Source organism: Stigmatopora argus, chromosome 19 (assembly GCF_051989625.1).
Source record: "Stigmatopora argus isolate UIUO_Sarg chromosome 19, RoL_Sarg_1.0, whole genome shotgun sequence".
Classification (NCBI taxonomy): Eukaryota; Metazoa; Chordata; class Actinopteri; order Syngnathiformes; family Syngnathidae; genus Stigmatopora; species Stigmatopora argus.
The window spans coordinates 6,868,697-6,883,928 of NC_135405.1; the positions used below are offsets into that span (position 1 = coordinate 6,868,697).

A 15,232-nucleotide genomic window follows, 5' to 3' on the forward strand; every position below is an offset into this window, starting at 1 on the left:
TAAATGTGCAAGAAAAATAACCCTTTTAATAGACAAAAATGTATTAGATACTTGAGGTCTGATGGTAGCGTGTTGGCCTCACAGTTCTGGGGTCCTGGGTTCAAATCCAGGTTGGTACATGTGTGGAGTTTTCATGTTCTCACCAGTCCTTCGTAGATGATGATGATAGTTTTGTTAAAGAGTTTGAGATTACAAATGAGCAGTGTGACTAGTTCAACTTGTTTGCTGAAGTTGAATTGTGTGTGTGTGTGTACCGTCACTAATATGCTCACTCCTACATTCATTGTGGTTGTGTGTTGTTCCTGGCTGCAGAATGTGAGTGAGTGTTTGCATGATGCATGCATGCTGCAGTATTCAACACATTAAATTCAGATAATGAAATAATAATGAAAGTTATTTGAAAATAAAAATGTATTTGGACTGGTACAATATGTGCTAAATAAATTATATTTTGCACCACCAGCTTAAAGACACAAAGAATTGTGCCACAGGAGGTTTTGTACGGCAAGCTTGGCTAGTGTGTTATTGTATCACATAAGGGTGTGTTCAAACCGCTCTCTTTTCGATTTTCCCGTGTTTGTTTCCACATGCTCACAAAGGTGTGCCCTTTTGTTGCTTCAAAACGTTTTGGGAAAGCCAGATTTGCCACTCAGATGTGTTGGAACCACACATTGGGTGTTTATGGGCTTGACAAATCATTTGCAGTTATAAGCTACACTCAAGTGACACTGAATAAGGCACTGGGATTCATTTATATTAATGTGAGCTGTAGGAGAAGCTGGAAATTTAAGGAGTCCAAAAAGACAACAAAGGAGACGAGGAAGGTGGCTCTGCTTTTGCACAAGTTTGTCTCAGGTGAGTGAACTGAAACAAATGGAAAACAAAAACTAAGAATGCTACAGAACTGTGCATACCTACTTCAAGATCAAACAGCACTAATTAGGAACAACATCAAAATGTATACAAATTATGCAAGAATTTAAATTATGCACTATGTATTCTGTCAAAAAGACCTTTCTGAGAGTTGTCAATTTAGGCCTGCTAAGTCGCGACTACAATGAGAAGACATACTAGTAGTATAAAAATTGATGGATAAAAGTGACTGTGTTTTTGCTTTAAAAGATAACCGATCTCAGAAAAAAACGCAACATTTTCTGCTCTATTTGTAGACGGTGATCCATTTGCCAACGAGAGAAACAGGGATGTATTGACAACATGAATGATGATCCAAAGTAGGTCTTAAGCCAACTATGATTTAGGAGACAAGCAGTTCAAGCAGATCCATTTTAATTTGACCAGGTAATATGATTTAAAAAAGTTATACATTGTAAATATTTTTTTCTATAAAGATACTTGTTAATGACTTGAATTTTAAAGAAAACTCACATTGATTAATGTGTTGATGCCTAAATACCAGTATCTTGTAATAGTCTTTTCTTCTTCTTCAAATAATAGGCTTAAAAATGAGTCAAGGTCAAATAGAAGTGGACTCAGAAGTAATGCTTGGCACACCTGACAGCCACACAGATCTGGAAGACATCTTTACGCCAAACAACAAAACATCGAGACAGCATGCTCCCACAGAACCCAGTAAGCACACTTTGGATGCTCTGGATACTGTACACACTTGGAATCCAGTCCAACCACAGCCAGGAATCAGTGGAACATATACTTCAGATCATTTCAAGCAAACACTGGATGCAGGAGCCTTTCATCACATACAACATTCAGAAGAAGGTAGGAGCAAAGTATCAAATGCAGCTATGTGTTTTATGGGTACAAAGAGCAAGAATGACAGTATGGTCACAACTCTGCAAAGAGAAGATGAAGTGACATCATTTGAGAGGCCTGCTAAAGATGTCAAATTAAAAAAAGACAAATCACCATTCTCATCATACCAAGAACTGATAGGAAAAAGAGGGTCCTCTGAGTCAAGTGTTGCCACAGAAGAGTCTAATCTTGTTCATTCAAACTCAAAAGGAACATTTCCGGATGCCAAAGAGAGAAAGATTACAGATTTCCCCAAGAGGCAAACGCACCAAAATAAATATTTGACTCCCAAAAGATGGAGCGATTCAAAAGCAAAGGAGGAAAGTGACTCACTGTTGTTTTTGGAGGCCAGAGAGATGACAGAAGTAAGTTTAATGTTTTTCTCTGATCTTTATCTTGCATGTTCTTAGTAGTATGCTGCTTTTCTGTTTCTAAAATGATGACTTGTGTGTTGTGGAGAGAAGATTCAATGCCTCCTTTTAAACTTGTTGGCCAATTTGTTTAACTTAAATTCAGTTGGCTGCTTTCAGGAAAGTTTATCAACGTTGTTTTTTTTTTGTTATTAAATACCATCACTTGAGTCTTTCGATATAAGTCAGGAATTAATATTGTACTACATGTGTAAGAATAGTTTTACTTTAAGCAGATTTCAGCTAGCAGATGCTGGGCATCTTTGCCTTAATAACTTTAAATGTCAAAAAAATTGTCACTGACATTTCTAAAGAGTTCTCCACCTTATTGCCTGATCTTTAGTATAACCGATTAATTTGACATTTGGCAGCAATAATCCATAGAACACTATTTTTCAAGCACCCTTTGGTATTTTCAGCTCCTAAAATGAGGCACTGAATTGTTAGAATAACATGATTGTTGACCCTTTTTAATATTTTAAGTGCATTACATATTTGAATTTCAAAGGCGTACAATATAAAAATCTGCATTTTATAATAGAAAAAAGCAATTAATCAGGGCAGACCAATGAATTTAAATACCGCAATAATGTGGCAGTTACAATGCATCAGGTGAGCTAATATGTGCTCAGTTAGAGTACATATTACAGATTCTTCTCTGAAAATAAAAGTTTGCAATCATTTTTTAAAATAATTTTGATATGAATACTATACATGACATTTATAGCCAATGGATTCCACTGTTAGATGCATAACATAGATAAAAATAGATCTAGGAGTCATCAATAGGTGAGTGAGGTGCCATAATCTAATAATTTTTGTTGTTAGAGCTGGCGTTCTAAAAGCAACATCGCTATAAAAGCTTGGCCATTATTTTTTTACATTTGGAAAGCACAATATCAGAATAATACATTTTGACAAAGTGCTAATGTTAGACACCATGTCATGTTACCCACTTCTGTTATAAATGTTTAGAGTTTAAATCTGACAAGCTCATAGCAGTTTCTCAGCCCTGAGGCGCACTGTTGCTCACTTAGCAAATTCTTGCAGTTCACTGTACTGACTCGCCTGGCAACCGTCAACATCGTAACATTAACAGGAAGCTGTTATTATCTGGGCCCTGACAGCAACCGAGGGAGGCTATTTTGTAGTACTGCCCATGCCTTTCTGTGCATTTAGTGTTTGTTTGTGCATTTAGGTCGGGGCAGAAATGTCCTCCAGCATAAGGGTTGAAGAGCTGGAGGCTGACCAGGAAAAGACTTGGGAATCACCTGGAAAGCCCTCATACCAACACAGCTTTACCATGCAAGATCTTTTCTCTGAGATCCAGGGACTGGTAGAAAGGAATGACATTATTAATGTGGGTATTTATTCTGTTATAACATTATTTTCACATCTCTCATATTTATCTTTTAACCTAAAAATGTTGTTATGCCCATATAACCTACGGATAAGCAATAATTAGAGTCATGGAACACTGAGAAGATAAGATGTTCTGTTGTGTTTATTCCTATCGAGACTCTTATAAGAGGTGCATTGATTTCCTGCAACTTCCCAAGAGTGCACAACTGAGGATTTGTTGTCTCCTTACAATATCAACATAAACATCAAAGTCTGTGACATTGGTCAACCTATGATTAATTCAGATTTAAAAATATTTTTTCTCTAACTCATAGTTGGAATCAAAATATGTTGTTCTGGGGTTAAACTGTCACTATCCCCAAAATGTAAAGTGGATCATGATTTATATATATTTTTTTAAAAATCAATTAAATCAGATTTTATTTTAACACTTACAATGAATGGAATGTTATTTTAAATGAATGTTTCTCGTTTTGCACGTTTAATATTTCTGTGTATTCTGTGTTTATTTTCTTAATTTATATATATCACAGGTGTAGCAAGATGCATTTAAATCTTGTTTATTTTATAGAGGACAACACGCATGGATTTAAACTGGTATCTTCAGTCTTCACCGAGTGAAGCAGAGATCAGGCTGGTCAGAGCAGTGCAAAAAGTTTTGGCTTGTCGATATCTTCCAGCACAGCTCGATGTAGCTACTATGACCGAACAATTGAACGAGGCAGAGGTATAGCTTATTTTTTACTCGTTTATCGCACAGTACAAATTCCTCTTGATAAGCTGTTTCGTTTTTAGTCATTTTATCTTGGAATGTATGTTTTTGTCTGTTGCACAATCACACAATCTAAAATTTCTCCATTCTGACTACTGTAGGATTATAAGAATAGTGTCCTGGAACAAGTTGCTTTGATGAAAAGTACCAGTTTGTCTCAACCTCCTGCTCCAATTGTCTTGAAAAGACTAGAAGCCCAGTGGAGTAAAGCTATGCTGGATGCCTCAGCCACAGTGCAAGTCAAAACAGCCCAGCTGGGTGAAGTCTTACAGTATCATAAACAGCTCAAAAAAATAAAAGTGTTCCTGGAGGAAGTGGATAGTCAGAATAAAAAGAATAACTTGTGAGTAACACTGAATTACATCCATGCAGCTCAGTGGTTTCTGTCAGAAGATTAGGATATTTAACTGCATAGCGATTGTTTTTAAAACTACTATTTTTGGTGCTGTTAATTTTTTTAATCTTTCACTCAAAAAGTGATGAGCTTTATATACATCCCCATGACATTTCACTTTTCTGAATCCTCTTTTCTATTGTTTCTTGTTAGACATACCGTGAAAAGCAGCACATTACAAGCTGAACAGCTACATGCCCTTCTGCAAACTGTAAAACAAAGCGAAGTAATGTGGGAAGAGCTCCTTGCTTTGAGTAGCCAGTTGGCTGTCCACTTGAGTGATGCGGAAAGCTCAGGTGTTCTACTTGCTCAGCTCGGAGACGTCCAAGATGCACGGAGGCTTTTGAGTGGCCGTATCAAAAGGGCCATGTGGCAGGCAGCTAACTCCTCTTGTCAATCATCAGTCCTTATAAAAGACGCTAGACATCTTAAAGACAAGATTTTAGATGTTCTGGAATCTATTAAATCGCTTGGGGAATGTCATGACACCAAAAGCATTCTAACACTTTTTTGTCTGAGCGAAGACCTAAAAATGTGCAACCAAGTGCATGAACATCTGCACTCTTTATCGGATGCTTTTCACCAGTATTCTATTGGCCAGAAAGAGGAAATTAGCATGAAATATCATCTTGAAGAACTGAGGACCTTACTGCAAAATGCACAGATCAAAACCGACCTCTCCATATGTGGTGATAATGCTAATAAGCAGTTTAAAGAATGGATCACATGGGCAAAACAGATGGAATACTACATTACCATTGGACAAAAGTTGTCGCTTTTCCCAGAAGAAGCTCGTATTCAGATGGTTGCGATGAGGAAGAACCAGAGAGATATCATGATCAGAAGATCAAAGATGCAAGAAGAAGAAATGAGAGAGAAAATGCCAGACATGAACAATGAGGACTATAGCCAAGGGTTCAAAGTTGTGGAAGACCTGTATCAAACTCTGACTGAAAGTGTGAATAATGTTCTTCACTCAATGGATGAGAAACTTCAGGAGAGAGAGACACTGTTAGACCACCTAGATAGCATTGATGTGTGGCTTGTAGAAACTAAAGCGAACAAAGACCCCAGTGCTTATGTTGAGAATATTACAAGTGTTGACATCAGCTCACTGGAGAACAAGCTAAAAAGTCATCAAGTATTCGCTGATGAAATTGAAAGACATGTAACTCTGGTAGATTCTTTGGAGACAAAGTGCAAGAAAGTCGCAGAAAGCCTGAGCCCCAGAGAGAGCCGTTACATTGTGAACAGGCTCTCAGGCATCTGTACAGTATTCGATGGTTTGTTGGCCCAAGAGCGTGCAACCAGCTGGCATTTGGCGGAGATGATTCACGAGCGTACCTCATCTGGTGAGGAGCTCTCTACCATCAAGGATAGTCTGAACAACATCTATATTTGTTTGGACGAACATCATTTTCCATTGAAACATGAAGCAATTTTAACCATTGCACATCTGGAGCAGATGCTAATGGAACATCAGTGTCAAGTACAAGAGATTCAACATTGCGAGGAGGTTGAGCGGAGTGCTCTGCTCTGCACCATTGGGGAACTGCAAGACAGGTGCAAAGTTCTGAGTGTTTATGCTTTTGAGGAAGACAAATATCTGCAACTGAAGAAGCAGATGGAGTATTCAATGGACATTTCTGGAGAGCAAATCCAGCAGGCTAGAGATGGAATGCTAAGTTTGGGTGAAAGGTTCAAACTTTTTCAAGCTCTCTTAGTGGACCTCCCACTGATGAAGACACAGTGTCAAGAAGCAGCGGACCAACTGGAGGTGATTGCTCAGGAGCTGAACCCAACAGAGCTGGATTTAGAAAGGCAGCATATCCACGATGCTGTTGACAAGTTTGTTTCTTGGGAGGACACTGTCTCAGATGAGATCAAATATTTGGAGGGCAAGCTTCTTCTGGGACTTCGCTTTAAATCTGAGCTTCCTACTTTGATGGCGTTCTTCCAAAGAGTTACCCAAGAGCTACGGAGCACGGAAACAGTTAGTCCAGATGAGAGAGCCGTAGATGTCGCACTGCAAAGGCGTTGGGTGATGTGGAGAAACATGGAGTCTGGCATGCGGGTGTTGCACGCTCTAGCTCGGAAAGGAAAACTGAACTTACAGAGTCAGAGTGATTTGCATTTATTCAGAGAGGCTGCCATGCAGGAATGCCATTTACAGATGGTAAGTCTAGACATTATTAATGTTATGCATTGTACAATCTTAAGGGTCAATCACAGTTTAATACCATCTATAACCCACCCATTTTCAACATCACAAAACACTTAACTGAAGGATGGTTAGTATACATTTTAACCATATAGTTCTCAAATTCTTATTCTACAGGAATGTTTATCCAAGGCTCGAGAAGGCATAAAAGATTACCAATGGGCTGCCCAAGGAGCTATTCACTTCCTTCAGAATGCTGAAATGACTTTTTTGTCAGCTCCCGGTGGGTTTCTTGACTGTACGGAAGAACAAACTCAGACGCAAAAGGCCATTGAAGCTCTCGAAGAAGGTTTTGTTGCTCATATCCAGCATCTTGTACAACTGGTGCCGCAACAGGATTGCCTTTCCTGCTCAAAGACTCAAGACCTTCACATTGGCATCCTCAGCCAGTTGTTAGTGGGACGAGCCATACTCGAGGCACAAGCTCAGCACAGACTTGAGTCCTTACAGAGGTACTGGTTGTTATTATGATGCATTTTATTTATTTATTCATTTTTTGTTAAGTAACAACAGTTATTTTTCAGATGTGAACTTCGACAACAAAGTCACAGGGTTTGTCACAGAGACATACAACAGCGCCTGACTGAATTTGAAACAAAACTTTCAGCATGCACTGCAGAAAAAGTGACATCATATGATAAATGTGCTGTACAACACAAACAATCAAAGGTTTGCCCAGTAAACCTTTTAAATGCCACATAACTCCAATGGAACGTTACCCATAAGTTCGAACCATGCCCAGTTTAGAACATTTCTTCAATTAAAGTCATTAAACTTTTAAAATGCTGAACAATACTATTGTCTCTCCATTAAGGACTTGATGGAGGGGGTTTATGACCTTACTAGGAAGACTGAAGAACTACGAGCAAGATGCCCCATGCAGGGATGTGGTGTTGGAAAAGATGGGGAAGTTGGTGCTCTCTGGAGGCGATGGGTATCATTGCGTCGTAGCGTTGGTCTGTTGATGGCACAAGCAGATCAGAGAGTAGAGGAATGGACGGACATCACAACCAGTGTAAGAAAGAAACCTATTATTCAAACGTTTGTTATCCATTACAGCACACACATTCACAGAGGATTCATTTGAATTTGATTTCAGACTTAGTTCTAATGCATTCAGGTTTATACTTTGATTTCTCACCATCTAAAAATGATAAACTGTTTGCATTTACAATTTTTTGGTACTTCTAACAAATTGAAATAAAATCTTAACGTGTACTTTTGTATGAATTTCAAGTAAATTATTATTTTTTCTTCACTAAAATTTGCCTTTAGATGGAGCAATGCTGCAACTCTTTGTCTAGACTTCAGGCCAAAGTTCCTGACTCTTTGACTGGAACTATTTTCACACAAGATGAGCTCCAGAAGCTTGTGTGCAAGGCAGAGATGCATCAGGTTGGTCTGGAACAAGAAAGGCGGACGTTATTATCCTTGGAACACTGTTTAGGACATGCCTTGGGTTTGACTTCTTCCAAAGATCCCAGCAATCTGCCAGGGCCAATTGGTATTAGACTTGTCAAGATTCAAGACAATATCAAATGGTTTGTATATTTGGAAATAGCTTTATATTATCTTCTAAGCAGACAGACTAAAAAAAAATACCTCTGCAGTTCAATAGAAAGAAATCTCCATGTCATAGCTGCCGCCCATATAGAGCAGAGGCAAAGACATCAATTTGAAGAGAGCATAAGAGCAGTGGAGAAGAGCATGATCACTATTCTTCCCATGTTGGATAAAGATTTGAATTTGTCGCAACACCAGGTAAACAAAAACAAAACATGTTTGAGGTATTAAACAGTATCATACTGTCACAGCTAGTCTTGACGGACATGTTGATGACCAATCACAAGCTGCCATTCTGTCATCCTACCGTATTTTGTCAGCTTTGTCATAGCTAGAATTCTAAAAATAGAACCATTAAAGTCATTAAAGATATTTCCCACCGTTACATAAAATCTGTCTTTTGCCAGTGTGAAATCCGCACCTTGAGTCACATACAAAAAGTATATTCTAGCAAAGTACTGCTTTTATTATCTGGCTACATGCAAAGTGAAAATATTGCATGTTATGCAACATGACACAATTACATTTCCATTGTTTATTTGATATATTGGCATCAAAACTGCTTACAAAAAATTTAAACAGGACTTCCACAAATCACTATCTTGAATTCCTAATCTGTAATTTACCCTTGTGTTCCCTTTACTTTCCGAATCTTCAAAAAGGAGCTCACAAATGATCTGTCCAGTCAGAGGGTTAAACTCGATAGTATCCTCGTGAGTATGCTGGAGAAATACGCTGATATTCCATCTGATACTGGAAAACGAATACAAAAACTTCAAGAGTCAGTGGAGCAAGCTGAGAAGAAGGTAACCTATAGAAGGCAATCATTTCTTAACCAAATGTTTTACAGTATTTACGTGTGTATTTATTACGGCCTTCCTGCAGCTGATTGAGCAGAGTGAGATCATTCGGAAACTGGCAAGTCAAACGACAGAGTTGATTTCTGGCCTGGAGCAAGTTAAAATATGTATGGAGCAAAAGAGCTCCACTCTCACTGACGCCCAGTATGCTCTCAAAGTAAGTCAATGATGTGTCATGTCATTTTTGCCTTTGCCTCATTGAGTGAACCAGAATTACATTGCGAGAAACTTAACTTTCTGTTCTCCAGCACGTGTGGGACAAGTTAGACTCCTGTCACAGTCGCTTGATGCTCCTGGAGAGTGAAGTGCAAGATCTTGTAGAGGAAAAATCGGACCAAGCTCACTTATTTATGGACCAACTGACACGTCCAATGCAGCTGTACCAAGAAGCTGTGCAAATGGCGGAGCACCGCACTGCTTTCCTCAGTAAGGTAAGGCAAAAAAATACATTGCTCTTCTTTTTCAAATTGTCAGTCTGTCCGTTCATCCAGCCATCGTCTTTCTTTTTCCGATAATGCCATTTTGTTTCCTTAAAAATCCGTGTTATAGATACCTGCCTTTCTTCAAGAGTTTGAAGATTTGCTTTCCAGTGCCAAATGCTGGTTTGATGAGGCTCAAGCATGGCTGAGTACCATTTGCTCTTTCACAACATCTAAAGGCCTCCATAGTCATGCAAAGTCCCTACAGGTTCATAACTAAAAGCACTTGGAATATAACAAAGGCATTTATGATTGGTGTCACTCTGCCAGAAAATGCAATTTAAGGCAATTTGACAACTAAATAGGCACATCTTTTCAATGCGTATCTTTGGAAGAAAAATATATATCTTTTTGTTTTTGTTCCAGTTGGTCCTGGATGACTCAACTAGAATCAGGAGCACGTTGAAGGATTTTCGGCCTGTGTTGGCTGAGGTTTCCACTGTGTGTGATCTCAGTGCAGAAGAGATGAAGATGGACAGTACAGATCAACAGGTTGAAAAGATGCAAAAGAGCATTCGTGAGCAAGTGGAGCAACTTAAACATGCAGTTGAGGTGCTTTATGTTTTTAAATCCAACACATTAAAGGCCATTCATTTTTTGGGGTGGTGGTGGAATGTTTTTTACTTGGAGTACTTGTAAGAATTGATTTATTTTTCTTGCATTGGAACATGCGAGTAACATATGTTGTTGATAACGCAACCATAAAAGAGTGCTAAATGTCTTTGAATTAGATTTTGTCTGTAAAGGTTGACCCAACATGCAACCAAGCTAGTTTTTATGGGTGATAAGCAGTCAATTGTGAAATTGAGAGAAGATGGAAAATCAAATGCACATTAGGCTTCTCAGTTATATGCCTGATGCAAATGTAAAACGCAAAATATGGAAAATGAACATCTGATCTTATGGATTGTTTGCCTTTTGATGACAAAATTACTGTTTTAGTTCTGCTGCAAAAAAAATCTTAGAATTGGCCTTTTTACAACACTGAGACCCAAAAGAGACCATGATAAACAAACAGCTAACATTTTACAAACAAATTATTATTATTATTATTATTATTATTATCATTATTATTATTGTTATTGTTAGTATTATTATCATTATTATTGTTAGTATTATTATCATTATTATTATTGTTAGTATTATTATCATTATTATTATTGTTAGTATTATTATCATTATTATTATTGTTAGTATTATTGTCATTATTATTATTATTGTTATATTTAATGCAGAATTAAGTTTTTAGTAACAATGTAATATGATTAGTTTTCAGTGACATACTACTTTTGAAATCCAAGCCAAGATTTTTCTATACATTTTTCAGATAGTGAAGACCTTTGAAGACGAGTTACAGACCTTAGAGGAGACTGTCCCCAAAATCAGAACTATTATATCTTCTATGGAAAACTCCAGCATCACACCAGTAGAGCACTTTCAAAACCAAAAGGTGAAATAAGGTTTATAAACATATATGGATGGATGGATAATCAAATTTAATCCTGTGCGTTTACAAGCCCAAACATGATTGTTTTTCTTTTTCTTTTTCACTGTAAAGGTGATTTTGGACAATGTCCACTCCATGCAGAGTACATTAGAGGAGATGGAGAACTACAAAGAAGATTTATGCCTCCCAAAGGAAACAAAGGCCAGTCTTCTTGTGTTCTCCCGCATAAATGTTCTCCTTCAGGTTCTGAATGACTTGGAACATCTCACCCAGGCACAAGATGCTCTTCTAGAGGTAAAGCCAGCGATGTTACACTTCTAATAAATCCTATACTTTAACTACAGCTGCAAATTGTCAAAATATGAGAACCAATTGAGTGCTGAAATTATTTAAGACCAAACATATTGGATTGGCATCCAATTATACATCCTCACATTTTTCTCTACTGGTCACCAACAAATGGGGAGAAATTGACCTTGTAATGAATCCGGGGCGTAAACATGATTCTCTTTGTGTCTTTAATGCACTATGGAAGTGTACAGTAGTCCTAATGATGTCACAGTTTTCTATTAGAATGTGTCTATTGTCTTTATCTTTTTTTGGCAAAGGATAAAAGCGCCAAAGGTTGTGGAGATGTCTCCAATTTAGATGGACATGGCCAAAGACACTTGCTTCAGGTAACAATGATCATGCATAAAAGGTTCAACAACGCGAGGTGAAATTAAAGCCTGTGTATAAGTCATTTCTTGTCTTTGAAATAATTTGACTATTCTCAAGTAATTCTTTTGATCGGGTGTTCATTTGAGAAATACAATAGCTAAGTAACTCTGGTTTAGGTTAATTTGAAGACTTTAGTTTCTCTGTAGGTTTGAATACTTGTTTGCCAAAACTTTCTCTGTGAATTTCTATTTTGCCGTTCCAACTGATTTAGTGTACCCTATTTCTTGCACAAAGTCAGTTCAACAGTGAAACATTCCCTCTTTACTGATGTAAACAAACAATTAATAAGGGAAATTTACAAAAGGCCAGACTATATTTAGAAAAGGACTGGCAAATCTTTGTACCTTGATAAACATATTTTTTTTAATTCACCAGAAAATAGCATTAACATTGCATCCCGAAATAAAGGAAGCCATTTTGACACTTTATATTGCTAAATTATTTGTAAAATAAATAAATAAATAACAGAACAATGAGGGGGTTAGGGGCAAATAACAGTTTTTTTTATTGGGATTTTTAGAAAATTTGGACATAGGAAACTTTGGACAAATGCCTTATGACAAACTATGACAAGCTATATGACAAACTACATGGTCAAGGTTAATGAAACTAAACCTAATGTTGAACAATTAAAATTGGGTCCTAAATTTGAATGAAGAACTCGAGAACTATATTAATATCATCCGGTTTAACTAATCCTCAATATGCACTCAGCAAGCCAGCTGCATGCCAATTGCATGCTTATTTCATCATAATATACAATACATAACAAACATTGTGTCAATAAACATTCTTAATTAAGCTGACCCCCCAAATAAATAAACAAATAATTAATTCTATTTACTTTACTATTATTTCCTAAACTAGGAGGATTGTGAAGACTCAAATTCAGAAGACGATCTAGATGATGAGAGCTGTCATTCGTCATCCTCTGACACACTAACATCTAGTATTCCTGAGGTAACATTTTCATTTGGGTTTTATTCCCAAAAAAAAAAAAAAAATAATATATATATATATATATATATATATATATATATATATATATATATATATATATATATACATATACATATATATATATATATATATATATATATATATATATATATATATATATATATATATATATATATATATTTCCATTATACCTACCTATGGTTCATTAACTGCCATAACAAAACAAGTTAAAAAGCCAATTCCATTCTTCAGAAATTGACGTGATTGAGCCCAATTTTTGATACATTCTGGTAGGCTACATCCCAATTCGCTAAATTTTTCAATGAAACCCAACAATATTTTTTAATATTTCTAATAAACCTCCCATAGTTTACATTTTTTTATTCACATGCGGTTTTATTAGAAATAATTTTAGTTTTTCTATTATTTCTGGTAATTCAACTAACGTACACATTTTGTTATCAGGCAGTGAGTGGTCTCTTTCCTCTGTCAAAAGCAGCTGTTGAAGACTCATGTTTTGTGTGTTAGGAACCAGAGGATACACTCTATTCAGAGGCGCAACGCAATGACATAACTGATATGGAGGGACTTTCTGACGCCAAGGTAAATAATCCTTTAATTGCGTACACAATGGTTCTTAAGCCATTCAACATTAAATAGTTTTGCAAAAGATACCTCTGCATTTCATATGGTTTTGTTTTATGGGGAGAGCCTAGCCACATAATGCATGTAAAAGCTGAATGGTTTTATATTGTGTTTAAAAAAAAGTTTATTTTAAAGCAATTGGCTTGCAAATTGAATGTCAATGCCACGATGATCTCAGATTTCCGAGTTTTTTTTTTCAATATTTTTGTGGCATTTCAAAGTTGTTCGATCCTAATATTTGTGCCTTAGACTGACTCACTGAGAGATGAATTGTGTTTTTGTTTTAGGTCTTGGCGACTGCCAAAATTTCTGCCCAGGCAGATTCTGAAGTAGAGACAAGTTCAAGTAATATTGAATTATCTGGCGGTGATTCCAAGATGTTAGGCCAAGTAATTGCTCAATATGCAATAATAAAGCCAGAAACCAAACTAGTAGATGCAGAAGCTGATAGTGGTGAAGGAGATGGAGTCAAAATGATGGCACCTGACAATGGCGACTTTACATCAGTCGTGGCCTCTACACTTCAAATTTCTGACATATGTCCCCCAATCACCAAAATAATACCTAATCAGGCTGCCGTGCCTCTCATTAACCCTGTTACTATAGTCACAGCAACAAGACAATCTATGGCTACCAATTCAGACAAAGTAAGTAGTAGAAAATATATTATTTAAAATTTGACACATTACTGTCATGTATTAATTTAAACTTTTTTTTCTTTACATTATTCTTTGATTTAAAGGACCAAAGTGGACTGACTATCAGTGATTGCAAGGAGGGAGAAGAACAAAATGACTTCAATCCTTCAGCGGTGTATAGCATGTAAAACCTCATTTGTGATACAAATACAATACATTTCAAACTATAACAAATGTTGCAGTCAACATTAATCCATCATCTCCATTTAACCTTGGCCAGGCCCAGCAAAGATGGCACAGACCAGCAACAGTGGAGCCTGCTTCACCTCAAAGTCTCCCAGAAGTTGGAGACGCTACAAATATTTCAACAAGAGCATCAAATTACTTATGGCAAGGTTGCAAAGGTTGAACTTTATTTCAAATGGATCCCACTGTAAAATGAAAATCATCACTTTTTTGATACCTACATTTCTATTCAGGTTCCAGAAGGAGAAATGGTGTCAACTGGGTCAACTTCAGCTGTTCTCCAGCATGCAAATGAGTCCATCACAATGCTGAGTAAAATAGTATGTCCATCAGTCTCAAAGTCAGATTCACACAGTGTACACAAGATGTATTGGATTTATATACAAATTTAGACTTTGCAGGCGTATCTTTAAGGGCCTAAGTTGTATCATTGATATTTAAATCACAGTTCTGTATCTAATTTAGCAGAAATGCATTGTTTCTTCTTCACCAGTTTTATGATGACAATGTGCTGATTCTTAGGTGACTTCTCCAGATGATCCAGACTTAAAGGAACGGCTATACTTGATCACATGGGAAGTTCTTCGATGCCTGGATGCTTTGACAGACTTTCTCTCGACTCCTGGAGGTCTTGGGGACAAACAGAACCAGCTAAGGATATTACAGCATGAAGTGAATAACAATGAGTCTAAATTTTGAACGTCTCACTCATAGCTGCCCTATATGACTCCATCTTCAATCCCTG

The 15,232-nt window shown here is 36.9% G+C and overlaps 1 protein-coding gene and 1 long non-coding RNA gene across 2 annotated transcripts in view; both read left to right on the top strand.

The window, feature by feature from the left end:
• The first annotated feature begins 537 nt into the window (after window positions 1-537).
• On the top strand, window positions 538-2,121 carry LOC144064934 (uncharacterized). The gene is made up of 3 exons (XR_013296927.1): window positions 538-855; window positions 1,170-1,299; window positions 1,456-2,121. It is a non-coding gene; the product is annotated as an uncharacterized LOC144064934 (long non-coding RNA).
• Window positions 2,122-3,385: 1,264 nt separating this feature from the next.
• syne2a (spectrin repeat containing, nuclear envelope 2a) overlaps window positions 3,386-15,232 on the top strand; it is a 49,709-nt gene continuing 37,862 nt past the window's right edge. Inside the window, exons 1-24 of the mRNA XM_077587923.1 lie at window positions 3,386-3,540; window positions 4,114-4,269; window positions 4,416-4,657; window positions 4,862-6,884; window positions 7,047-7,381; window positions 7,454-7,598; window positions 7,744-7,944; window positions 8,205-8,470; window positions 8,540-8,690; window positions 9,155-9,298; window positions 9,378-9,509; window positions 9,601-9,783; window positions 9,902-10,039; window positions 10,198-10,383; window positions 11,159-11,281; window positions 11,390-11,572; window positions 11,887-11,955; window positions 12,866-12,958; window positions 13,487-13,561; window positions 13,891-14,250; window positions 14,346-14,425; window positions 14,522-14,645; window positions 14,721-14,807; window positions 15,010-15,159. Coding sequence (XP_077444049.1) covers window positions 3,391-3,540; window positions 4,114-4,269; window positions 4,416-4,657; window positions 4,862-6,884; window positions 7,047-7,381; window positions 7,454-7,598; window positions 7,744-7,944; window positions 8,205-8,470; window positions 8,540-8,690; window positions 9,155-9,298; window positions 9,378-9,509; window positions 9,601-9,783; window positions 9,902-10,039; window positions 10,198-10,383; window positions 11,159-11,281; window positions 11,390-11,572; window positions 11,887-11,955; window positions 12,866-12,958; window positions 13,487-13,561; window positions 13,891-14,250; window positions 14,346-14,425; window positions 14,522-14,645; window positions 14,721-14,807; window positions 15,010-15,159 — 5,796 coding nt within the window. The 5' untranslated portion in view covers window positions 3,386-3,390. The remainder of the gene's footprint in view (window positions 3,541-4,113; window positions 4,270-4,415; window positions 4,658-4,861; window positions 6,885-7,046; window positions 7,382-7,453; window positions 7,599-7,743; window positions 7,945-8,204; window positions 8,471-8,539; window positions 8,691-9,154; window positions 9,299-9,377; window positions 9,510-9,600; window positions 9,784-9,901; window positions 10,040-10,197; window positions 10,384-11,158; window positions 11,282-11,389; window positions 11,573-11,886; window positions 11,956-12,865; window positions 12,959-13,486; window positions 13,562-13,890; window positions 14,251-14,345; window positions 14,426-14,521; window positions 14,646-14,720; window positions 14,808-15,009; window positions 15,160-15,232) is intronic.